We start from the raw sequence: 25,169 nt of genomic DNA on the forward strand, positions 1-25,169 counted from the left end.
AGGTGTACTCCCTTTTGTTGTCAGCGGTTTAGACAATAATGGCTGTGTGTTGAGTTATTTTGAGGGGACAGCACATTTACACTGTTATACAAGCTGTACACTCACTACTTTACATTGTAGTAAAGTGTCATTTCTTCAGTGTTGTCACATGAAAAGATATAATAAAATATTTACAAAAATGTGAGGGGTGTACTCACTTTTGTGAGATACTGTACATATGGATGACTTTAGAGCAAGATGAGTGATATTTAGTCGTTGGTTGGCTGTGAAGGGTCTAGCAAGTGCCCTCTCCCATTTTGTTATGCCTGGCATTATGAAATTATCTGGTGTGGCGATGAGAAGAACATACATCTTGGATAGTGTGTGGGGAAGGGGGTCACTGTCTGAGCAATAGTCTGCAAATATCGTCTGTTGATGGCCAAAAGGTGACAGGGGGTTTAAAGTTTTAAGGTAGTGTCAAAGCTGGAGTGCTTGCCATGAATTCAATAGAACCATCTTTAATCTAGAAAATGACAGCTTACATCTGGTTGGTTATTTGCCATGGGTAATGCTAATATATAAAACTGCACAAGGGTAAACAGGAGTGTCCTTGTATAGCTGTGTGTACTACTGTAGTGTATACAAAGGCTTATGTTTGACAATATACTATAATGTTTCTGCCTTTATCTGCCTATTGTTGGTTTTGAATGGCTTTTTTATTTCTGACTTCTTTAGTGTTATTATTCCTCATAATGTTGGGTAAATTTACAGTAGATACTTTTTAGGGATGCACCGAAATGAAATTCTTGGCCGAAGCCGAAGCCGAATAATAATAAAATGCTTGGCCGAAGGCCGAATACCGAACGCGGTGTTTTGCATTTTTTAACATAAAATATGCCCATTAGCGTGCCCCTTAACATAAAATATGCCCATCAGAGTGCCCCTTAACATAAAATATGCTCATCAGAGTGCCCCTTAACATAAAATATGCTCATCAGCATGTCCCTTAGCATAAAATAAGGGGCACGCTGATGGGCTCATTTTATGTTAGGGGGCACTCTGATGGGCACATTTTATGTTAGGGGGCACTCTGATGGGCACATTTTATGTCAGGGGGCACGCTGATGGGCACATTTTATGTCAGGGGGCACGCTGATGGGCACATTTTATGTTAGGGGGCACTCTGATGGGCAAAACAAAACATTTAAATCAGCATTGCTCTTAACATAAAATATGCCCATTAGCGTGCCCCTTAAAATGAAATATGCCCATCAGAGTGCCCCTTAACATAAAATATGCTCATCAGCATGTCCCTTAGCATAAAATAAGGGGCACGCTGATGGCCACATTTTATGTCAAGGGGCACTTTATAGGGCACTGTGGCAACAACATATGGCAGTCTGCACACTAATGCTTGTGCAGCTGCCAGCAACTGTATTCTTCTCTCCCAAATGTGCTCAGCTGCACATCACATACCTCTATAACTGCAGCCAGAGCCAAATGCCGCGAACAGGGGGGGCGGGGCGTGGACCAAATGTCAAGGAGCCGCCAGTCAGGAGCAGGGGGCGGGACGCGCGCGTGACGTCACACCCCCCTACGCGGCCGGACAGGACACCAGCGGGAAGGGAGCCGCGAGCCGCGGTCAGGGCGGAAGCTACAGAGAATGCATACATATCAGAGGGTTACTGCAGAGGACATAATAGAGGACCGCGAGCCGCAATGAGGTGAGAGACATTGTTCGGCTTAAATTATTCGGCCTTTTGATTTATTCGGCCGAACACCGAAAGTGCCATTTTCCCTATTTTCGGCCGAATAATGTTCGGCCGCCGATTATTCGGTGCATCCCTAATACTTTTGTTAAAGCTCACAGTGGATGTCTTCCTTAAAGTGCTTGTAAACCTCAGGTAAGAAATATGAGCACAGCATATTCCTGTATAGTGTGTACTTGTCTCAATCCAGAGCACCAAGTGTCATTTCTATCTGCTGCTTTGTTCCTCGGTTATCAGCAAGTTTTCCTGACAAGAGAAAAATGGTGACAGAGGAGGGACCTCCAGCCTATTGACAGCCTTAGCTCTGTTTTGGGGAGCTGTGTTGAGGGGGTTGTGTCTCTTTCATCCAATCCGCTCTCAGAGCTCTCCTCACTGAGCTCCGCAATCTTTTTTTTCTGAACTCACAGACAAGCTTTATAAATTCAGCACTTTGAACAGATGTAGAGAAGAGAGGGCTGCAGATACAGGTACAACTTATGTGGGAGGATTTGTTTCATCTCTGTGTATCACCTGAGGATACTTAACTGGGTATTTGCTTACAACCTCTTTAAAGTGAATGTTAGAACCTCTGTCAGTTTATTACTGCTATCCGGTACTCCATTAGGCCCCTTTCACACTTTTGATTTTGTCGTGATTTTGTCACGTTTTTTTTTTTTTTTACGCCATTTAATTGGACTTGAAGTAATGCCTGTATAATCTTGAGGGCTATGGACCTCATGTTGCATTAAAGTCAGACCAACGTAGTGCAGGGACTACTTTGAAGTCGCTGCGACTTGAAGTCGCACAGATATGAATGGTACTCATTGGAAATCACATCATGGGGTATGACTTGTCATGTGACTTTGCAGTCCCAAGTCGCACAAGTATGAAAGGACAATTGCAAAAAGGTTGGGACTTTAGATGAGACATAATTTGACCAGACTGATGGAACAAAATAATTACATTTATTGATATGCACAATATTACATGTGGCAACATGATATGTGAATACAGACATCATAAATAGATAGTATAAAATTCAATGGCAAGGTTAAACACCCCCCAAGTCAGATTCAATTAAACCAGCATGACAATGTAAAAGAGTAACAGAGTATAAAAGTACATCATAACCATTCATAACTGACGCGTTTCGTGGACTAAACTTTCCACTTCTTCAAGAGTAGGTATATGATCGATATCTATAAGAAATGTGTATAAGAAACATTGTGTTATATGATGGTAAAGAGACTGGGAGGGGGGGAAGGGGAAATAATACCCACATTCCCACAAACTTACACAGTGAGACTGGCGGTAAAGCAAAGCTGGAGGCAGAGGCAGAGACCCAAACGCCTCCCACGGGAGCTGAGGGAGCATACGGTCCATGGACAGGGCGAAGGACGCCGCACACAAGGGAAATATAGATGAAAGTTATGAGATTGATGCTTGTAATCACGTAAACACAGTATCTATATGGAATGAGTAAAAGGAAGTGATTACTGAGTATATATTAAATGATTGTATAGAAGTATCTATATGGAATGAGTAAAGGGGGATGAATGAGAGTATGTATTATTTAGATTGTATAGAAGGACTTCATATTACTTGCATATTAATATATAAAAAATTTTTTGAGTAGGGGTATAGACTAAAAAAGTGTGGGTAAAAAACACAGTCAAGTAGCTAAAGAGATAGCGAAGTAGCCATGCAACAAATGAAAAAAACTGGTGATATAGTATACCAGTGAGAGGGTGAAATAAACCAGTGAAAAGGTTGAATGAATTGAAACCGAGTGGTAATTGTGCTGATACAGTGAAGTGTTGGATAAAGTAAAAAGCCATAAGCCTGTGAGAAATACAGAGGTGGAAATGTGAATTACCGAATGAGGAGATACCACAGTGAGCAGAGAGTGTGCTCCGACTTCGCCGTTGGCCACCGACACTAAGGCTCCCAGCGTCACGTCGGTGCATGCATGAGGACCCGCGGGAACGGCAGGCAGATTGCCAAACCATCCACCGGACTGCCTCTAAATGCACTGAGGTGGAGAAACAGCCATCGGTGTGTTGGCGCCAAAATTACGTCACACGTCGGCGCAGGCCACCCGCCCCCCCCCCGCGCCCGAACGGGCATATGATGTACTTTTATACTCTGTTACTCTTTTACATTGTCATGCTGGTTTAATTGAATCTGACTTGGGGGTGTTTAACCTTGCCATTGAATTTTATACTATCTATTTATGATGTCTGTATTCACATATCATGTTGCCACATGTAATATTGTGCATATCAATAAATGTAATTATTTTGTTCCATCAGTCTGGTCAAATTATGTCTCTCATCTAAAGTCCCAACCTTTTTGCAATTGTCAATTGATATTAGGGATGGAGACGCACGGCAATTCCCACCGTGCGCCTCATTTAAAGTCCCGCCCTTCCCCCTCCTTTCTTCACAAGTATGAAAGGGGCCTAAGAGATATATTTATCCTGGTTTTTCTTCCCTGCTATGGATTTTATATCAGTTAGGAAATGATAAAAAGCCTCTTTCTTGTTCAATATTTTTTTTTTTTGAGTTTTTACAATGTATTGAAAAGAACAGCAGAAAGTGAAGCACATTTAAAATGTACCATAATTTGCTAAGACCGCTTACATAAAAGTTAGTTATAATAAAACTTGGACATGCAAAGAGTACATGATGGAAAACATCACAGGATGGTATGACATCAGGTAGTAATAAATTGTCAGCTAAAGCCACAAAGGCTAATAATGGAGTGGTATTAAAACCTCTGCAGTGTGGAGGAGTAGACAAAACAGGGAAAAGCTGCTAAAAAGTTGAAAAGAGTAAGTCATTAAGGGGGAAATCAGAATTTAATGAGTCCTCAGGTTTGCGGTTCAAGAGGGCCTCGGGGGGTCTGGTTCAGAAGCAGGATGAAAAAGGGCACGTGAGATTTGGTTTGAGCTATTGGGCAGGGCCACCAAGTAGATGGCTTCTTTCACACCTCTTGCAAGCCAGATGTCACCTCTTTAGATATGTACACTCAATTTTCTTGAAAGTCCCTTTTCCTTAAGGAGGAACTGCAGTCTACTCACATAATTTTGTAATAAAAACATACTTGCCATTCTAAAGCCTCCCTCCAACCACTTTGCATTATTATTTTATATATACTGTGATTCTGTACTTGCCAAATATGCTGCAGAAATCTCCCCTCTGCTAAGTCTGCAGCCATTTTAACTGTGGGCAGCTGAAGATGCTACCTGTTCGCTTCCTGGATTTACACAGACACACACAGGCGTATACACATATAAACAGACACACAGACACACACACACACACACACATATATACAGACTGACAGACACACTCACATTACTGCTTGCCTGCACATTTCTCCTCTCTCAATGAAAAAACATGGATCTCTGCAGTCTCCTGTTATCCCCGCCCTCACCCAGCCCCCTCTAGCTCTGCAGCTCTCATTGGCCCTCCTATGACTCATCCCCTTTCCTCTCTGGCAAACTCTCAGGAGAGTGAGAGAGCTGCGACAAAGAGAGAGACAGACACACACTGTATCACCGTCTATGTCCATAGTAGCAGTCCTGCTTAAGGCAGCACTCTAGTTTATTTTATAGTCAGAGAACAAAAGGGTTTTACAGGGGTGGTGGCGTCATGGCGTCAGCACAACCAATCACAGACGTGTACTTTCAAAAGTACAATAGGAAAGGGGAGTGTATGTTTATGGACAAACACAGCCATGTGCATGAGTTTTCCATCTGTCAAGTGAAAGTGAAACAAAGCACTATTACTAAACATGGCTTCCAAACACTATCATGGACTCTGACACGCTAATTCACAAGCATGCACTCCCGTCATAACCTGTTAGAGTGAATCCTATATAATATAGTTCATAAAAACCATATTTGATAGTGATCATGCTACTGTTCCAGTAAATGAGACTTTATCTGCAACGGACAATATCAGCAGTATTTCAATCATACGGATCAAGCATAATAGAAATCTACCAGCCATTATTCCTGGCAAAAGGGCAGATATTATAACAACTATAAGATTTCCACCTCACAAACATATCTCCGTCAGTGAAAACCGGGGCCCCCGGCTGGCTGATATACATTTGTGCGGTGGAGTTCTCCTTGCACTGCCATAGATCCGGACCAGCACCCCCTATAGGGATGATCAGGCTACAAGTAGCATGCAGTCTCTATTTAATGGAAGGTTTCCACAAAGCCAGTTAAAGCCATATTCGCTGTGCATAGCGAAAACTGGTAAACTGACACTGGGAGACATAATGGCAATTTAACTAAAAACACATCCTGAAAAATGTGCACACAAATATTAATAACATTTCCACAACAAAGGGTAGTGGCATCCTGTGACCCCCCATTGTCACTTTTGACCATAATTTCAATCCAAGTACCTCATTGACAAATTCTGCTCTGAATATGGTGAACCTTGTTGGCAACTAGGGGTGATAGGACAGTAGCCTAGCCACACACTTAGCAATGTTATATTTGGCAAAATTGATGCCGCTGACAATAGTCTTCGATGGGCACCTTCCTTGTGTATCTTAGGAAGTCCGTAGAAACATGGTTTAGCTCCTCCAAGTTAGTCGGCGTTCCATTTAACAGCTTTTAACTTTTTTGAGCCTTTGTTAAAGGTTTATTACCTTTTTTCTTTTAACGGCTAGTGGGTTCCATCTTTAATGATAAATAAATGTTGGCAATTCTGAGAAAAATGGTCACCTTGGAATGGTAAATCAGATGTATTTATGACCATTGTGCCTTTACTCTTGTCTGCTGGTAGGATGGTAATGCTCTGATCCCAACCAAGTAATATAAGAGCTCTCCTCACTAGTGGGGTTAAAGTGATTCTAAACAATCACCTTGTAAAACAACCCATTCAGTTTAAAATATAAATGAAAGGCAAAGCATCTGTGTATAGCAGGGATCTCCAAACTACGGCTCTCCAGCTGTTGTGTAACTACACGTCCCATGAGGCATTGTAAAACTCTGACATTTACAGACATGACTAGGCATGATGGAAATTGTAGTTCCTGAACAACTGGAGGGCCATAGTTTGGAGACTCTTGGTGTATAGATACAAAACAAATTATAAATACCTTTTCTTTTTTTTTTTTTTTTTTTTTTAATAAGCGATGACATTCCCTCTGTTCTCAGTTGCATAAGAGCTGGGGGAAGGGTGTCATGGACTTGCAATAGTGGTTGGCAAGCTTACCTGTCCCTTCATGTCTGTATTAGAGGTCAGACTGCACTTCTGGTTCCTTTTTATCACCTCTACTTCCTGTTCCTGCCCCCACAGGTCATCACAGGAAGTCTATATTAACCAGTGTCTGTGCAAAAGGAGTGGGGGGTGAGAGAGTAGAGACCCTCTCTGAATGGTTGCAAAAGCCAGGCTCACAAGGTTTACGGTGCATCAAAGAAAAACATTTTATTAGGTGGAGAATAACATGTGCATAGATAATATACAAAAATTAGGATGAGATTGCTGGTAGGCCCAGCATAGGTCATCCAGGTAAAAACGAGACCCTGGGGACCTGGATGGGTCGTGTTGCTGAGGTCAGCAGTACCCAGGCCAATGCCCTGCCCACCCTACAGCCCCTATGGGCACTGATTCATAAGGTTGGGAGTGATCAGCCACTGGGGACCATTGGTCACTTCATCCAAGTTATGGAATCAAAGTGCCGAGTTCTGCTTGCCGAGAAAAGTATCAGAAGTTGTCAGCTAAAGGGTATGGCACCTTAGTAACTGTATTAGTCTGTTCAAGGCATGCAGGTAACTGTTGGCACTTATGGACCTTGCAGATGCACGTGGAGGTGGACGTGGGCAGCGGGTGTCACAGTTCACCAATGTGAGGTGTTCAGACCTCTGGCGTGGGGTAAAGTTGGTGCACAAAGAAGGTTTAGTCGTTGGAGCTCATGTGACGTCGTTCGTCAGTTTAGATGTGTCATGTGGAGTCCAACATGAAGATACCCAGTATATGTACACTAAACAGCGGTGTGGACACCATGAAAAGCTGCCGTAAAGTAATTTGGTATGTGGCAGAGAACCGATGGGGAAAAAATGCAAGTGGATCAATGGGGAAAGAAGCTCTTCCAATTGACTTGCACGGCACTATTCAGCTGTTAGGGGACCTGGCTGCCTGTTGTGCGGGATGGCTGGTGACACCAAGGACTATCAAGCGAGGGTGCAGAGTGCTGACAACAGTCTGAGCACTTCTGTATAGTGACCCACCAAACTATCCGTTTGAATTAATGGCAAAGAAGTCTCTTACCGGTGGTCCCTCATTGTTGTCCGAAAACAATCCACTTCGGTGTCGCCAAGCCAATGTCCGTCCGGTTAGTCGGGATGTGCCCAGGCTGATATCCCCGTGCGGTATGTCTAGCCGTTAAAGATTACGGCATCCTGCAGCCGAGTATCAAGCTGAGTTTACTATTTGGAGGCTTCTCGTCATTCCCAATACGGTGTAGGTTCTTTCCGACATCCGGAAGTAGGTTTTCTCCGCCTCCTGTTGACGGCATAGGCGTGCTAGACCACGGTGTCCGATAGGCTCCACGAGAAGTCGGGAGGTCGTTGGTAGGGTGGGCGGGACGCTGGCGTCTGACGTTGACGCGTTTCGCGTGCTGACGCACGCTTCTTCAGAACCAGTGCACTGCAGGTCTGCTTTGCTGTTCAACAGTGTTTGTTCCTGTTTGCCGTGTGCTTGATCTACTTTTCTGTGTACCAACTTTGGCTTGTCTCTGACTATTCCTGTTACCCCGACCTTTGGCCTGTCCCTTGGTTACCCTTGTCTGCCTGTTACCCCGACAAGTCCATCCTCACCACTATAGGCTCTGGTGAACACCTGCTGGGTCTTAGACTCCGTGCCCTGGGGAATCTTGGGGTCCATCCGCAGCAGTCTGCTATCGGGTTCACTACCTTGCGCTGCGCCCCTGCCTTCAACAGGGTGCAGTTGTCACCTGGCCACAGGTGACTTGACAAAGGGAAAGCAACAGCACACTAAGCTTCCCAGTAAAAGGATGTGCGGGGGATCGGTGTCAGGACAAGTCTGATCATTGCAGGCTGAGTTCCCAGCATACCTAGAGAACTGACCACAGTGTTTTCTCATGCTTAGTGTGGTCAGTTTGTAATAGGAAAGCAGAGGGATTGACAGGAAAACCAGGGATTCACTCAAGGGAAGCAATACAAAGAGAACAGGATACTTTTTTTTATAAAAGTACATGGTACAGCTGGCACATATCAGGAATATGGAATGTTGGGTTTACATATTCTTTAAGTTGAAAGGAGATTATTTGGCTCTGGACTGGGCTGCTAAAACCATCCGGGTTGATCAGCCTCTTCTACAGATATGTGGTGAATAGAAGATTCTTTAGATGTGATGATATCCACCCCAGGCACACTTCAGGGTTCCAGAGCAGGGCTAAAGCCCTGTACACACATACCGAAAGTCGACCGGTTCAGCAGGAACTGGCTGACTTTCAGTACATCTTTCTGTTCAACAGAAGGCAGTCTAATGACCGGCTTCTGTCAAAGTCTTGCTGGAGAGCCAGCATGCAATCGTCACTTGCAGCTACTGGCTGCGAGCCCTTATTAGTGTATTCGGAGGGGGAACGTTCTCCTCTCAGAATACAATAGAGAAATCTGTCTGTTTTTTTTCTCTGTTCAATCCCCTGTTTGAACAAAAATAGCTGAAAGTGTATACCCAGCTTAAGACTTCCCCACCTGTGTAAACTGTCTTAAAGGTTTATTTACCCACTTGTTTTGTTTTAAAGTACCATCCTTTTCTCTCTAGGTTACCTCTTGTGTTCCATTGTTATTGCTGGTCTGTAGTAGCAAGTCGTTGAACTTGTTGACCTGTGTTTCATTGTCCCTAGCGTGTTGGGCAAGCTGAGCTTGTTTTGTAAATTCAACCCCTCTTTCTAGGATCTCTGCAGGTAGTTTTGATGCCAAACTTTTATCAGCTTTCTCAGCTTTCTATCTCAAAACAATGATGAAATAGGTTTCTCTCACCTGCTCGTTGCTTCTGTGCCATGGATCGCCTCTGTCACTGTGAAGTTGATCAGGAAAAGGACGCAGGGTTCGCACCTTTTGCAGAGTGCAGGACTACGGGGTGTTAATTTTTAGTGGAGAAAACAGTTTTTGTAGCTTTCTCTGGATTTTGTTTTTTTCCGGTTTGGAGATTTCAAAGTGATTTGGGAGGGAAGAAACCTCCAACCCAGTGTCGGGGTTTTGTGGACAACCAGCAGGGTGTGTTCCTGGGTGCACACAGCCCTTATAATGAAGGTCTGCTGAGAGTTGCAGGTGGAGGAGAGTTGGAGCAGTTGCTCCCAGTGTGGGAGACGGAAGGTCTTACCCAGGGTCAGGAGGCCCCAGCCAGAAGCCCAGAGACAGAGGGTCTCATCCAGGGGTCAGAGGGCCCAGCCTGAAGCCAAGAGAAAGAGGGTCTCTTCGTGGGGTCAGAGGGCCCAGCCAGAAGCCCAGAAACAGAGGGTCTCATCCAGGGGTCAGAGGGCCCAGCCTGAAGCCAAGAGAAAGAGGGTCTCTTCGAGGGGTCAGAGGGCCCAGCCTGAAGCCAAGAGAAAGAGGGTCTCTTCGAGGGGTCAAAGGGCCCAGCCAGGAGCCACAAGAAAGAGGGTCTCTTCGAGGGGTCAGAGGGCCCAGCCTGAAGCCAAGAGACAGAGGGTCTCATCCAGGGGTCAGAGGGCCCAGCCTGAAGCCAAGAGAAAGAGGGTCTCTTCGAGGGGTCAGAGGGCCCAGCTAGAAGCCCAGAAACAGAGGGTCTCATCCAGGGGTCAGAGGGCCCAGTCTGAAGCCAAGAGAAAGAGGGTCTCTTCGAGGGGTCAGAGGGCCCAGCCTGAAGCCAAGAGAAAGAGGGTCTCTTCGAGGGGTCAAAGGGCCCAGCCAGGAGCCACAAGAAAGAGGGTCTCTTTGAGGGGTCAGAGGGCCCAGCCTGAAGCCAAGAGACAGAGGGTCTCTTCGAGGGGTCAGAGGGCCCAGCCAGGAGCCACAAGACAGGAGGTCTCATTAAGGGGGTCAGAGGAACAGGAGACAGCGGTCTCTGTTCAAGGAGTTTGATCATCTCCTTTTGGGGTGAAGAGAAGCCCAATCCATAGGCCAGAGGTGGGTCGGGCAGCAGGGCGCTGCGACAAAAGGCTGAAGAAGCCTGAATAGCCAGAGGTCTGGGAGACCAAAACAGAGCAGAGATATTGCTGACCAGAGAGGCAGGTGGCTCGGCATTTTCCAGGGTAGGTATTTTTGCTGGAAAAGAACCCCTGCATCGCAACTCTATGTTGGACTTTTCTATTGTTTTTCCGCTGTTTAAATAAAAGTGGGCTACCAGGCTCTAAAACACAGTTCTGTCTGACATGGACTTCACTAAACCATGCATCTACCACTGAGCTAAATGATTCACCAGGCCACACTTCATAGAACAAGAGATAACTAGTTAGCTTTAAAAACATAATAATATAAAGTTTTTTTTTTTTTTCGTTTTAGAGTGCAAAGAATGGTTAAAATCCTGCCACTTTTTTCTGCTATTATGTATCATTTCGGAGACTTCACTTTCTTGTCACAATTTTGAAGTGAAAGCACATCTTGTAAATGTTTGTATTAGCAATCACTTTCTGTCCTAACAGAGGTTCTAACTTTTTTCACTGTATCCAAAATGAAAAATCAAGGTTTTAGCTCATGGCTGGAACTAGGCGGGTGCTAGGGTGGGTTGCGCGCCCCCAGATTTCAGTTGTGCCCTCCCCAGGCCAGCACTCACATGAATGTTTTTTGCCTAGCTGCTGCTCTCTACCATCCCCGTATTCAGGCTGGGAAAAGAGGAGAGCGCCCTAGAGCAGTGAATTCCTGAAAGTAGAAGTGGGAGAGAGTAGAAAGCTGGGAGGAGGTGCAGGCTGTACTCTCCCCACCTGTCAGAATAGTGCTCCTCCATGTGACAGATGACACAGAATTGCTCATACATCGGGTTGTACACACACAGTTTGATTACCCGCCCCCTATGTGCTTCAAGGGCTGCTCTTCTTCCAGTAGCAGGACATGTGGGTAGGGGGGCGGGTAATCAAACTGTGTGTGTGTGTACAGCCCAGTGTTAGAGCTATCCTGTGTCATCTGCTGCGTGGAGGAGTGCTGCTCTGACAGGAGCGGAGATCACAGCACATGCTGCACCTCCTCCCAGCTCTTTAGCAGTTTCCCCCCTATAAAGTGTGTGTGTGTGTGTGTGGGGGGGGGGGGGGGGCTTACATGCAACTTGTACACAGTGTGGGTAATTGTACGCAAAAAAAAGGGGGGGGGAACATTCATTTGTGCTTGCGTTGTTCCTGGAGGAGGGGGGCTATTTGTGCTGGTAAGGGTAATGGGGATTGGGGGGGGGGGATTTGTACCAGCAGGGGAATTTGTGCGAGAAGGAGGAATAGGGAGGATATGTGCTAGGAGGGTGGTTTGGGTGGGAATCAAGCCAGGAGGGGGGATTGCGGGGAAATTTTTTGCTGGGGTGTCAGGATTTGTGCTAGGAGGGGGGCTTGGGGGATTTATGCTGGAAGGGGGGACTTGGGGTAGGGTTTGAGCTGGGAGGCGAGATTGGGGGTCAAAGATTTGTGCTGGGAGGGGGATTTGTACCTGGGAGGAAGGAGAATTTTTTGCATTTTTGTTTAGGGAGAATTTTAGCTTTCAGATTAAATTCATGCTTGGGGGATGAGTGTTCTGATTAGTGCTGTCTTTTTTTTTTTGGTGTGTGTGTGTGGGGAGGGGGGGGGGGGCGGGGTGAGGGATTTATGCTAAAACAGGATGCTCACACTTGGGTTTGGGGGGTGGGCTCTGTTTGTCATCTAAGCTCTTGGCGCTTAGTGACCTTGTCCTGGCATTGCCCACACTACACACAGGTCACTCAACAGGTCTCCTCCTCCACACACGACACATAGCTGAGATCAGATTCCTATACAAACACTGCCCATAGTGTGGGTGGCACTGCCCCCCCCCCCAATTCCTGTAAAGATACAAATACACTAAAATACCAAAAGTATTGGGACGCCTGCCTTTACAGGTACATAAACTTTAATGGCATCCCAGTCTTAGTCTGTAGGTTTCAGTCTTGAGTTGGCCCACCCTTTGCTGCTATAACAGCTTCAACTCTTCTGGGCAGGCTGTCCACAAGGTTTAGGATTGTGTCTATAGGAATGTTTGACCATTTTTCCAGAAGCGCATTTGTGAGGTCAGGCACTGATGAGGATAAGAAGGCCTGGCTCGCAATCTTCGTTCTAATTCATTCCAAAGATGTTCTGTCAGGTTGAGGTGCAGGCCAGTCAAGTTCCTCCACCCCAAACTCACTCACCCATGTCTTTATGGACCTTGCTTTGTGCACTGGTCCACATCATTTGGTGGAGGGGGGATTATGGTGTGGGGTTGTTTTTCAGGGGTTGGACTTGGCCCCTTAGTTCCAGTGAAAGGAACTCTTAAAATACCAGCATATCAAGACATTTTGGACAGTTTCATGCTCCCAACTTTGTGGGAACAGTTTGGGGATGGCCCCTTCCTGTTCCACCATGACTCCGCACCAGTGCACAAAGTATGTTCCATAAAGACATGGATGAGTGAGTTTGGGGTGGAGGAACTTGACTGGCCTGCACAGAGTTCTGACTTCAACCCGATAGAACACCTTTGGGATTAATTAGAGCGGATACTGCAAGCCAGGCCTTCTTATCCACATCAGTGCCTGACCTCACAAATGCGCTTCTGAAAGAATGGTCAAACATTCCCATAGACAAGCTCCTAAACCTTGTGGACAGCCTTCCCAGAAGAGTTGAAGCTGTTATAGCTGCAAAGGGTGGGCCAGCTCAATATTGAACCCTACGGACTAAGACTTGGATGGCATTAAAGTTCATGTTCATGTAAAGGCAGGCCTCCCAGTACTTTTGGTAATATAGTGTAGCTACATCAAGACACCTGGTCACTCATTTAATAACTGTGGGGACCCTTTTTACATCCACCAATTTAACTTCTACAGTTAATGGAGTTTAGCACCAACAGATTCCTACTTTATAAGCAAAGAGTTCAAGAACATTTTGTTCTCACTTAATCCATATTTTGTGTGGAATAAGCATATCTGTTGTAATCATTTTTCGTCATACTTTGGCAGATTGTTGCAGGCCATGCAACCGTTTGCAAAATGATGCAACCGTTTCACCCGAAGTATGGGCTCCTTAAAATGAAGCAAATGCTGAAGTAACATTTGTCCTATATGGCAAAAGATCTAATGTCTGGCCTTTAACTAACCAGTTGCAGAAGCACTAAATGGGTCCGGCAGTCTGTGCTGCTAAATCCTAAGAATTCTTTTTTCTGCTGTTCTTCAAAGCTGGGGGCTATGTTATCGGCAGCTTGCATAGTTCTGGGTGGATACCAACAAGGCAAGTTGTCCTCCGGCTACTTAGCTGGTATCTGGCAGGGTAGCAGAAAAATCTCACTGGCAGAACTCCAGTGGCATTGTTAAAAGCCATTAGGTGATGTTGCAGTTTTGTGAGGATGTTTATGTGCCTGCATAGTAAAATGATTATGTAAATAGAAAAAAAACAAAAAAAAAAACACAAAAGTGTTAATTTGCATAGTGGGCTGTCAGTAGATAATAACATAAAAGTACAAGATACAGTTAATTCCCACCTTTCCATGAGAGCATTGCAACACTACTTCTTCTCCCATTCATTAATGGTCAAACAATATTCAGCATTCTGTGTGTCAATATGTGACCCAATAACTACATATAGGTCACATATATGGCAATATATTTTATTAAAGAGGTTCCAACTTTGTAACTTGAAATATGTAACTACTACAACAGGGGTGCCCAACCGGTAAGGGGAGCCCTCTGCTGTGACCCACAACCTCCTGCCCTGGGACGGCAGGTCGGCAAGCCTGACCCGCCATCCCAGAGCATCAGTGTTCTGAATGAAGCCGGCTTTAGAGGAAGCAGGGCTGTGGAGGGAGAAGAGCCACACAAGCTGATGCGTCGTGTATAGCACCGGCTCCTGTCACAGGTGGAGGGATACCGATTGCACTCCGCCTGGGACAGCAACAGCCTGCAATACTCTTACTAAGGGAGATTCCTAAATGGGATACTATTATTAAAGGCCAGTTTATATTCTAAAATCACTGTGTATATACGGGCATACAGTATGTCTTCTGCAGTGATTACTAGGCTGTTTTCAAACTGCGGGTTACCTGCACTGAGCCATAGACTTCTGTTATTACCTGTGGGTTTGGTGTACTTTCGGAAAGTGCACCAAAACCCCTGAATGCAGGACTTTTGGTCTGCTTTCAGAAAGTGCACCACACCTGCAGGATATAACAGACCTCTATGGCAAAGTTCAGGTAACCCGCAGGATAGCCACAGGTGCACTGCACTCTTGGGCGGATCGGAGGGCCCCAAAGAGTTGAGAGGGCTGGGTCCATGTCCGCTCTGCATATGCAGAGTTGACACAGACATTTCATCTGCCTGCTCTGGTCATTGTGGACCATGGCCGATTACCAAGTTGCTTAAGTGGCCCTCACTCTCCAAAAGGTTGGGCACGCCTGTACTACAACATAGGAACCTATTCATTGTACTAAAAGGCATAACAGTATTATAATAGCTAAATATGCTATTACAGTACAGTACAGTTTTTAGATTAATAGAAGATATGTGTTCTGTAATTACATTATTTACCACTGATTTCTTTTTACAACATCTATTTTACATTTACGACATCTCTATTTAAAGTGATGTATTTGTTTTTTTAGCCGCCCTCCAAAGAAAAATGGACGAACCACCACTTCCATCCAGGTTGCTGGACTTGAATCATCATTCTCGTTTCATCATTGGTTCAGTGTCAGAAGACAACTCGGAGGATGAATTTAGTTCCTTGGTTAAAGTGGACATTCTAGAAGATAAAGACAGGTCTTCTTCTCCAGGTTCTATATCTTCAGACACCCTTTCTGACATAGGAATTTCCCCTTATCAAGATAGCTCCGCTTTACAGATGAGGTGGGTTTTAAATAAATCGTTGTGCCTTTATGTTAGGCATATAACAAACAAACAAAGAGATTATGTTGGCGCCATGAAAAGCTCTAAACAATGCTACTTTTTTTCCAAAGAGGTATTGTTCATCAACGTCCTACATAAAGTGGACCTATAATGATTTCATTGTTATAATGAACATTTAGAAATGTTAATTGTGCATGCCGCAAGAGCAGCGCAAATCAGCTGTGGATGGTTGCTAGTGACGCGTTTTCTATTTAAAAAAAATAAATGCTTGTTCTTTAGATATACCATAGGCCTATTGCACACAATAAAAAAAATGCCAAGTTTCTAGCCATGTAGCATTATCATTTACTTTATATATATATATATATATATATATATATATATATATATATATATATATATATATACACACAGTGCCTTGCAAAAGTTTTTGGCCCCCTTGAACTTTTCAAACTTTTGCAACATTTCAGGCTTCAAACATAACGATATAAAACTGTAATTTTTTGTGAAGAATCAACAACAAGTGGGGCACAATCATGAAGTGGAACGAAATTTATTGGGTATTTCAAACTTTTTTAACAAATACAAAACTGAAAAATTGGGCGTGCAAAATTATTCAGTCCCCTTAAAGCGGAGTTCCGGGCACAGATCTCATTTTTTGATGAACATACCCCCGGGGCAGTCAGGGATAGCACATTCCACAATGGCTAGCCTCTGATCTGTCCCGGTTCGCACTTACCTGCAAGAAGAAATACTTACTTTGAAAATTTCTTCCACAGCGTTTCCATCTCTCTTGTGGGCAGCTGAAGCTGGCGCGGTCCTCTTCGGTGTCTTCTTCCGCGTCTTCTTCTCCCAGAATGCGCCGCACCGGCCCCTCTCGTCACTTCCGGTGCGACGCCGCATTCCTAAACAGCTTCTGGGCATGCCCAGAAGCTGTTTAGCAGGGGAATGCGGCGTCGCCCGGAAGTGACGTGCGGGGCCGGTGCCGTCGCATTGATTCCTGGGAGCGATGACGTTCAGCTCCCAGGAATCATCGCGAGGCAGGAAGTGACGGGGTGAGCCTCGGCGCTGGAGGAGGAAGTACCCTGAGGTGAGTATTTACGATCTTCGATTACAAGGTGAGTGTACAAAAAAAAAAAAAATAACTATCCAATTCCTTTTCAGGTTATGTGTAGCTAGCGGAGGGGCACAAAAAAAAAAATACAGATTTTGTGCCCGGAACTCTGCTTTAAGTTAATACTTTGTAGCGCCACCTTTTGGTGCGATTACAGCTGTAAGTCGCTTGGGGTATGTCTCTATTAGTTTTGCACATCGAGAGACTGAAATTTTTGCCCATTCCTCCTTGCAAAACAGCTCGAGCTCAGTGAGGTTGGATGGAGAGCGTTTGTGAACAGCAGTTTTCAGTTCTTTCCACAGATTCTCGATTGGATTCAGGTCTGGACTTTGACTTGTCCATTCTAACACCTGGATATGTTTATTTGTGAACCATTCCATTGTAGATTTTGCTTTATGTTTTATGTTTGCTTTTATGTTTTGGATCATTGTCTTGTTGGAAGACAAATCTCCGTCCCAGTCTCAGGTCTTTTGCAGACTCCACCAGGTTTTCTTCCAGAATGGTCCTGTATTTGGCTCCATCCATCTTCCTATCAATTTTAACCATCTTCCCTGTCCCTGCTGAAGAAAAGCCGGCCCAAACCATGATGCTGCCACCACCATGTTTGACAGTGGGGATGGTGTGTTCAGGGTGATGTTTTGCATTGTTGCCAAAAAGTTGGATTTTGGTTTCATCTGACCAGAGCACCTTCTTCCACATGTTTGGTGTGTCTCCCAGGTGGCTTGTGGCAAACTTTAAACAACACTTTTTATGGATATCTTTAAGAAATCGCTTTCTTCTTGCCGCTCTTCCATAAAGGCCAGATTTGTGCAGTATTGTTGTCCTACGGACAGAGTCTCCCACCTCAGCTGTAGATCTCTGCAGTTCATCCAGAGTGATCATGGGCCTCTTGGCTGCATCTCTGATCAGTCTTCTCCTTGTATGAGCTGAAAGTTTAGAGGGACGGCCAGGTCTTCGTAGATTTGCAGTGGTCTGATACTCCTTCCATTTCAATATTATCGCTTGCACAGTGCTCCTTGGGATGTTTAAAGCTTGGGAAATCTTTTTGTAACCAAATCCAGCTTTAAACTTCTCCACAACAGTATCTCGGACCTGCCTGGTGTGTTCCTTGTTCTTCATGATGCTCTCTGTGCTTTAAACAGACCTCTGAGACTATCACAGTGCAGGTGCATTTATACGGAGACTTGATTACACACAGGTGGATTCTATTTATCATCATTAGTCATTTGGGTCAACATTGGATCATTCAGAGATCCTCAATCAGGTGCATTGTTGTTTATGGTACAATGCACACATCTGCATAAAGATCTATAATTAAGAAAGTGATTTGTTTTGGTGGTACAGTAATTTATTTGTATATGTGTGTGTATATACACAAGTACATATTAGTGTAAATGCTCAAGTTGAAACACTGGTAGATAGAGTTTGAAGAATAATTTTGCTATTTTTTTTTTTTCTATCAGAAATATTGTGGGGTTCCTTGGTGAACTTTCAAGTCTCCTGTTTGCATTTTAATTATTGATTCAAAAACCATGAAAAATGGTTTGGACTTCTGAGAGGCAAATTGGGAGGTGGGCCTTGGCAGGGAAGAGTCTTAAACCTTCAGTCTTTTTTAGATTAACACATTGAGCGTGATAAAATAAACATTCCCACATTCACTATTTGTTAGAATCCTTACCCCAGCACATCTTTCAATGCTGCTGGATCCTGCTTTCTCAGTGCTGCATCCTTTTAACTTCTGGTCTTCCCAGGAAAGTGTTACAGTGGAATCTGGAGCCAATTTGTTAGCTTGGAGATGGGAGGAAGAGGGAGAAGCAGGGGAGTTCCTTGCCATTCTGAACTACAGCGCTGTGTGTTTCTTTTGATGCACACAGTGTGGGGAGACATGACTATAGTCCCTGCATGCAAGGGTAACTTCATAGGGTGCTGCAAGAGAAAGGAGCCACCCTGAAAAGCTGGGTGTGAAATCATGACACCAGCTTAAACTGGAACATAGGCAAGAATTAAAATATGAAGAAGCTGCATACTCAGTAAGTAATTAAAGTGGTTGTAAAGGCTAAAGGTGTGAACCTTCAGTATGAAACTTCCCCATCAACCTCCCAATCAATACTTGCCTGAGCCGATCTCAATCCAGTAATGTGCTTTAGAGCAGAAGCTCTCCCGGGTCTCTGCCTCCTCATTTGCTGAGACAGAGCAGTGGGAGCCATTGCTGTCAATTACAGGGAGTTAAGAGAGAGCGAGGGCACTGCCAAGCCAAGCCACACTCTGTGTATCCATAAAACAGGAGGTTTGGTGGCGAGCATACATGAGTGCCCCCAGAGCAAGGAGGAGAAGGAGGATTGGGGCTGCTCTATGCAAAACCACTGCACAGAGCAGGTAAGTATGACATGTTTGTTATTCAAAAAAAAAAAAATTGAACCTTAATAAATCCTTTAAATCAGCTACTGAAAAGCTATCAGGCACTGAAAGAACTGTTTGCAGGAAATCACAATTTGTGATTCATTATATATTCTGCTTAATGTATTTGTGTTTAGAGCTTCATGTTCCTTGACTGCATTTAGGCCCTGAGGTATAAACTGGAGGCAGCCTATCTGCCAGGGTAGGTATTAAAGGGGCCTGCCATAACAGAGATGCTGAAGCAGCCAGTGCTGATTATTATCTTTTTTTTTTATGTACAAGTTCCTTGTCGATCATCCTGATCTCCCTTTTACTATATAGTGAGTCACTGACCTGCGGCAGGATATATGATATGCTCATTAAGGTCAATGACTCATCAGATAGCGAAGTAGGTTTAAAGTAGTAGCCTTGCTTCCATTATTTTTTTTAATGTGTTCTTATCCCCAGGGGACAACGCACATCATTGTTCCATCATTTTATGTGATATCTAAGACTAGCTGTGAGGTCGGACAGGGCACCCCACCTGCCTCCATGGCTGCCCAACAACGCAGCTAGCAAAGAGATGGCTGCTTTGACGGTTGCACTTTTCTCTGTCTCCAAGCACTTGCTAGAGGCAAGCGTCTAATGAGAAATGCAAGGCAAGAGGTGGGCTTGCCAGCTAAAATGGCAAGTGGGGATAGAGAAAAGCACAGTCCTATAAAGCAGTTGTTGGACATCAGTGGAGAGGGGGATGCCTTTGCTGATCTAGCCTTCTAAAGCACTAAAGCACATAGGAAGATGGGGCAAATTACTACACACCTGGGGAACAGAACACACTAAAATGGAAGTGAAACTTCCTCTTTCAGAATAACGGAATGGAAGCTTCACACTTCATCTTTAGGAGCTCATAGATACCAGATGACCCTTTTTTGGGTGGATCAAGCTACAATCCATTGTCTCTGGGCTGTCACAACACAGCCCCAAATGACCATTGCCTTATTTGCTGTGGTTTTTCCCTGGCACCTAGACTGTTTGAGGCAGCTCACCCTCCCTTCTCCACTACCATAAACAGGCGCATCATACAGCTGAGAACTCCTGTTTGCCTTCCGAATGCATAGGGACATTTTAAGCAAACCATTCATTTCAAAGCAACATGTTTGCCTAAAGGAGAAGTGTGACTAAAGGTCTTTTGGCCCTACCTCTCCTATGGATCATAGGAGTACAGTTTGTTCTGTACTCCTGTGACCCGTTTTCAGCCGACAGCGGGCTAAAGAACCATTCATCTTGCATAGAAAACCATTTGTCCTTTACCAAAAGGAGGCACCCTTTTAAAGCAAAATTCAACTCCACACTTAACTCTCCCCAATCGCAATTTGTGTGTGTGTGTGTTTTATATTTTTTATTTTATATCTTTTCCTGCCCTTCTCCCACCACTTTATTGGCCTAGGCCAGAATGACATGTCTCTGGTCCTGCAGTCTCCTGTGATACCGGTGTCATGTGTACCAGGAAAATACAGGACCAAGGATAGAGAACAGCCTGGGAGACAGGCCAGAGGATGGGAGCTGGCAGCCTGAATCCAGAAGAGGCAGCTGGCTAAAGAAGACCAAGATGGTGGCACAGGACCCAGACTATGTCACCCAAATAGCAGCTCTAACAGTTAATACCTCTCTAACAGTCATTGTGGAAGAGTTAAAATTTTAAAAAAAATAGGACCAGTTTGTATCAAATTCTACTCCTCGTCAGCATGTCACACCTAAATAGGTCCGAATTGGAAAAGAAACATTTGTCCTCATGATACAACTGGAGCCTCCACTATTCCGCTGTATGTTTTTGGCCAGTGTGATGTAACGTTAATTGTTTTTTCTCTTACGTCCTCTGACAGACGCAGCCTCTTCCAAGTTTCATCACTATTGGGCAATGGCACCCTCTGCAGGAGCAGGCTAGGTAGTGAAACTTAATTAAAAAGCTTTAACTAGACACATCTTAGGGGCTGTCCCTCTCGACATTACTCTCAGACACTTAGAGCTTACTAATCAGTTTATTGCTGTCCAGCTCAAGAGTAGGACCTAGGATACCTGCTGGGACTCCGGGCTCAGCTTTTTGTTTTTTCTTTGAAAAATGTTTATTTTATTTTCTTCACTCACTATCGCTAGCTAGTCAGGGGGATCCTCCTGGGGAACTACAAGCAACAGCCGGGCTGGGCTTCGCACTAGATAATCTAGATCCTTATGGTACCCCAGCCTGGCCTATGAGCGTGCACAGGTTGTGGTCCGCCCAGGCCTCGCCACGACAGTGCCCTGACGGATGGGGACGAGCCTGAGGAGAAATTCTTCGCCGGGATGCATCAACCTGGAACGCCCTGTGTTGCAGCGTCCCCTCTTGGCTGACGGCACCCCCACTCAGGGTGGGAGGCGAACTGTATCGGAGCGGTGCCCGCGGTCCATGGTATGGTGAGTGATGCTACCTCCCGTGTCCCGATGGATAGGCGCGTGGAGACTCTTTCCCACCACATGTACATGGTGGCAGGCTCACTCCTCAAGCCTCTAAAAAGACTGTGTCCGATTTCCCCTATTTGGGGGAATGCCTTTTTGGCGACTCCTTGGATGAGATTGTCAAGGGTCTCACAGGGGGTAAGAGTACCCTCCTGCTCCAATCCACGAAGGGTAAATTGCCCCGCACGCGGCGGTGTCCTTCCTTCAAGGCTCATCGGGGGCCCTTTCGTGCCTCAGGGGCGCAGGAAAAAGGGAAATCCTTCAATGCCTCCGGCGGTGACAAGAAACCCTGGTCTAATAAGTCCAAGGCTGGTCACTCCGTTCCTGCGGCCCAGTCTTCTTCTCCATGAAGGGACGCCCTCACCCGTTTTAGGGGTGGGGGAACGTCTGCGTTACTTTCAGGAACTCTGGTTGTCCCTGGGTTCACGAACTGATTCATTCAGGGTACAAGATCGACTTTCGATCTCGCCCCGCAGACAGGTTCTTTCCATCAAATATCCATCTGTCTCCCAATCGCCCGACGACTCTCAAGGGTGCAGATGCAAGATGGCGTTATTGTCCCAGTTTAACAGCGGGAGAGATTTTGCGGGTTTTATTCAAACCTGTTCACAGTGCCCAGGAAGGAGGGCAAGGTTCGTCCGATTCTGGACCTCAAGTCACTGAACCGTTTTGTGCGGGTGCAGAAGTTCCAGATGGAATCCATCCAGTCGGTGGTGGCGTCTTTAAGTCAAGGGGATTTTCTGGCCTCTATCAATTTAATGGATGCGTATCTGCACATCCCTATCTATGAAGGTTATCAGCGGTATCTCCACTTCGCAGTGGCAGAGGAGCACTTTCAATTTGTGGCATTACCCTTTGGTCTAGCTTCGGCTCCCAGGTTCTTCACCAAGGTTTTGGCCCCGGTGCTGGCTCTGCTAAGCAAGAAGGGGATTGCGGTCCTTGGTTATGTGGACGACCCCTTGTTGAGGGTGAGCTCGTGTGCCACTCTGTCGGGCGATCTGACGGTCATGGTTCAGATGCTCCAGGAGTTCGGGTGGACCATCAACTTCCAGAAGTCGGCACTGACTCCATCAGTACGTCTGCAATATCTGGGAATGGTCCTGGACTCCGCTCAAGCAAAGGTTTTTCTACCGGAGGGAAAACTTCAGACTTTGCAGGGCGAGATCAGGTCCCTCAGGGACAACGATCTCTCCTCCCTGCGGACCTGCATGAGGTCCCTGGGGCTGATGGTTTCAGCTTTCGAGGCTATCCCGTTTGCCCAGTTTCACACAAGGACTCTGCAAGCAGAGATTCCCGCCAAATGGAACAGGGATCCCCAGTCCTTGGACATGATGGTGTGTTTGAGCCGTCTCGCAAGGACGGAGCTTTCATGGTGGCTTCTGTCACCCACTCTGAACCAGGGCAAGTCCTTTCTGCCTCTGTTGTGGACAGTGATCACCACGGATGCCAGCCTGATGGGCTGGGGTGGAGTACTGGCCGATGTCCTGGAACTCAGGGCGATAAAATTTTGCCTGCTCCATTCAGCGACTTGGTACGCGGTCGCCCGGTTCAGGTTCAAACCGACAATGCCACGGCTGTGGCTTACATCAATCACCGAGGGGGCACCAGGAGTGCCCGGGCAGCCAAGGAAGTGGCCGAGATTCTGTCTTGAGCCGAGGCACACGTTCCAGCTATCTCTGCTGTTTACATTCCTGGAGTAGAGAACTGGCAGGCGGACTATCTGAGTCGTCAGTCCTTGGATCATGGGGAATGGTCCCTGCATCTGGAGGTGTTTCTGGATCTGTTCGCATCTCGTATCAAAAAAAAGGTGGAAAGGTTCGTGGCCAGGGCTCGAGATCCTCTGGCAGGTGCCGCGGACGCGTTGGTGGTGCCTTGGCACCAGTATCAGCTGATTTATGCCTTTCCCTCAATTCAACTGTTGTCCAGGTTCCTCCGCAGGTTGGTGCTGGAACGGGTACAAGTGATTCTGGTGGCCCCAGACTGGTCTCGTCGGTCATGGTACGCAGACCTCGTCAACATGGTCGTCGGGCCTCCATGGCGGCTACCTCTGAGGGAAGATCTGCTGTCTCAAGGACCGATCTTCCACCCTGCTTTACGGTCTCTGGCTTTAACAGCATGGGCGTTGAAGGCCAGGTGTTGAGAGACAGAGGTCTCTCTGATGCTGTTATTCCTACCTTGCTGAGAGCTCGGAAGGCTACCTCCAGGAAGATTTATCATCGTACCTGAAAGGCGTACATTGCCTGATGTGAGTCTCAGGGGTTGCATCCTTGCTCCTTTTCAGTTGTGAGGGTCCTAGCTTTCTTGTAGAATGGTGTGGTACAGCGTTTGGCGTTGGGCACGATTAAAGGTCAGGTGTCGGCCTTGGCCATTTTCTTCCAGCGTCCCTTGGTGACTAATTCCCTTATTCGCACCTTTCTTCAAGGGGTGCGTCATCTGGGTCCTCTGCAGAGGGCTCCTTTGCCTCCGTGGGACTTGAATATGGTTTTGTCCGTTTTGCAACGACCTCCCTTTGAAGACATCAGAGAAATACCTCTGCCTGTGTTTTCCCAGAAAGTTGCCTTTCTGGTGGCTATCACTTCTGCTTGCAGAGTGTCTGAATTGGCAGCTCTGTCCTCTGGTTCACCTTACCTGGTTGTTCATAGGGATAAGGTTGTTTTGCGGCCCAACCATTCTTTCTTCTGTAAGGTGGTGTCTGCCTTCCACCTCAATGAAGATATTGTTTTGCCTTCGCTTTGTGCGAAGCCTAAGCATTGCCTTGCATTCGTTGGATGGGATGTGGTTCGGGCGATCAGGGTTTACCTGTCGACCACAGAATCCTTTAGGGAGTCTGATTCCCTGTTTTGTCTTTCCTGAGGGACCTCGGAAGGGTTCGGCTGTGTCTGCTGCAATCTTTTCTAAGTGGATCAAACAGACTATTGTTCAGGCCTATTCACTCAAGGGTCAGATTCCTCCTTTCCCTGTGAGGGCACATTCTACTAGAGCCGTGAGTGCCTCTTGGGCCTTTCGCCATCAGGCTTCTGTGGCTCAGGTGTGTAAAGCGGCAACCTGGTCGTCTGTGCACACTTTTACCAAATTTTAAAAGATTGACGTGATGGCATCCTCGGATGCTTCCTTTTGGCCGCAAAGTTTTGAGCGCTGCGGTTTGTTGAAGAGACATGTTTTCTCTTCTTGGGGTGAATTTGTTGTTCTGGGGTTAGCTCCTGTTGGTTGAGCTTTTGTTGCCCTGTTGGCCACGTTTTTGTTCTGGCCTTGTTGGGACGTTACCGTTCTATTGGTTGTGTCTTTTCCCACCCCTCACACCTGCATTGCTTTGGGACATCCCAATAGTGATGAAACTTGCAAGAGGCTGCGTCTGTCAGAGGACGTAAGAGAAAATAGAATTTTTGTAAGAACTTACTGTAAAATTCTTTTCTCTGAGTCCCC

General features: G+C 45.9%; 1 protein-coding gene across 4 annotated transcripts in view; it reads left to right on the top strand.

The window, feature by feature from the left end:
* ACACA (acetyl-CoA carboxylase alpha) overlaps nt 1–25,169 on the top strand; it is a 525,165-nt gene that overhangs the window by 11,845 nt on the left and 488,151 nt on the right. For all 4 annotated transcript variants that reach the window (XM_082245775.1, XM_082245776.1, XM_082245777.1 and 1 more), the window contains exon 2: nt 15,520–15,763. In XM_082245775.1, the coding sequence (XP_082101901.1) occupies nt 15,537–15,763 (227 nt within the window). In that variant the 5' untranslated portion in view covers nt 15,520–15,536. The remainder of the gene's footprint in view (nt 1–15,519; nt 15,764–25,169) is intronic.

Source organism: Pelophylax lessonae (genome assembly GCF_965119305.1).
Source record: "Pelophylax lessonae genome assembly, chromosome: 2".
NCBI classification, from domain to species: domain Eukaryota; kingdom Metazoa; phylum Chordata; class Amphibia; order Anura; family Ranidae; genus Pelophylax; species Pelophylax lessonae.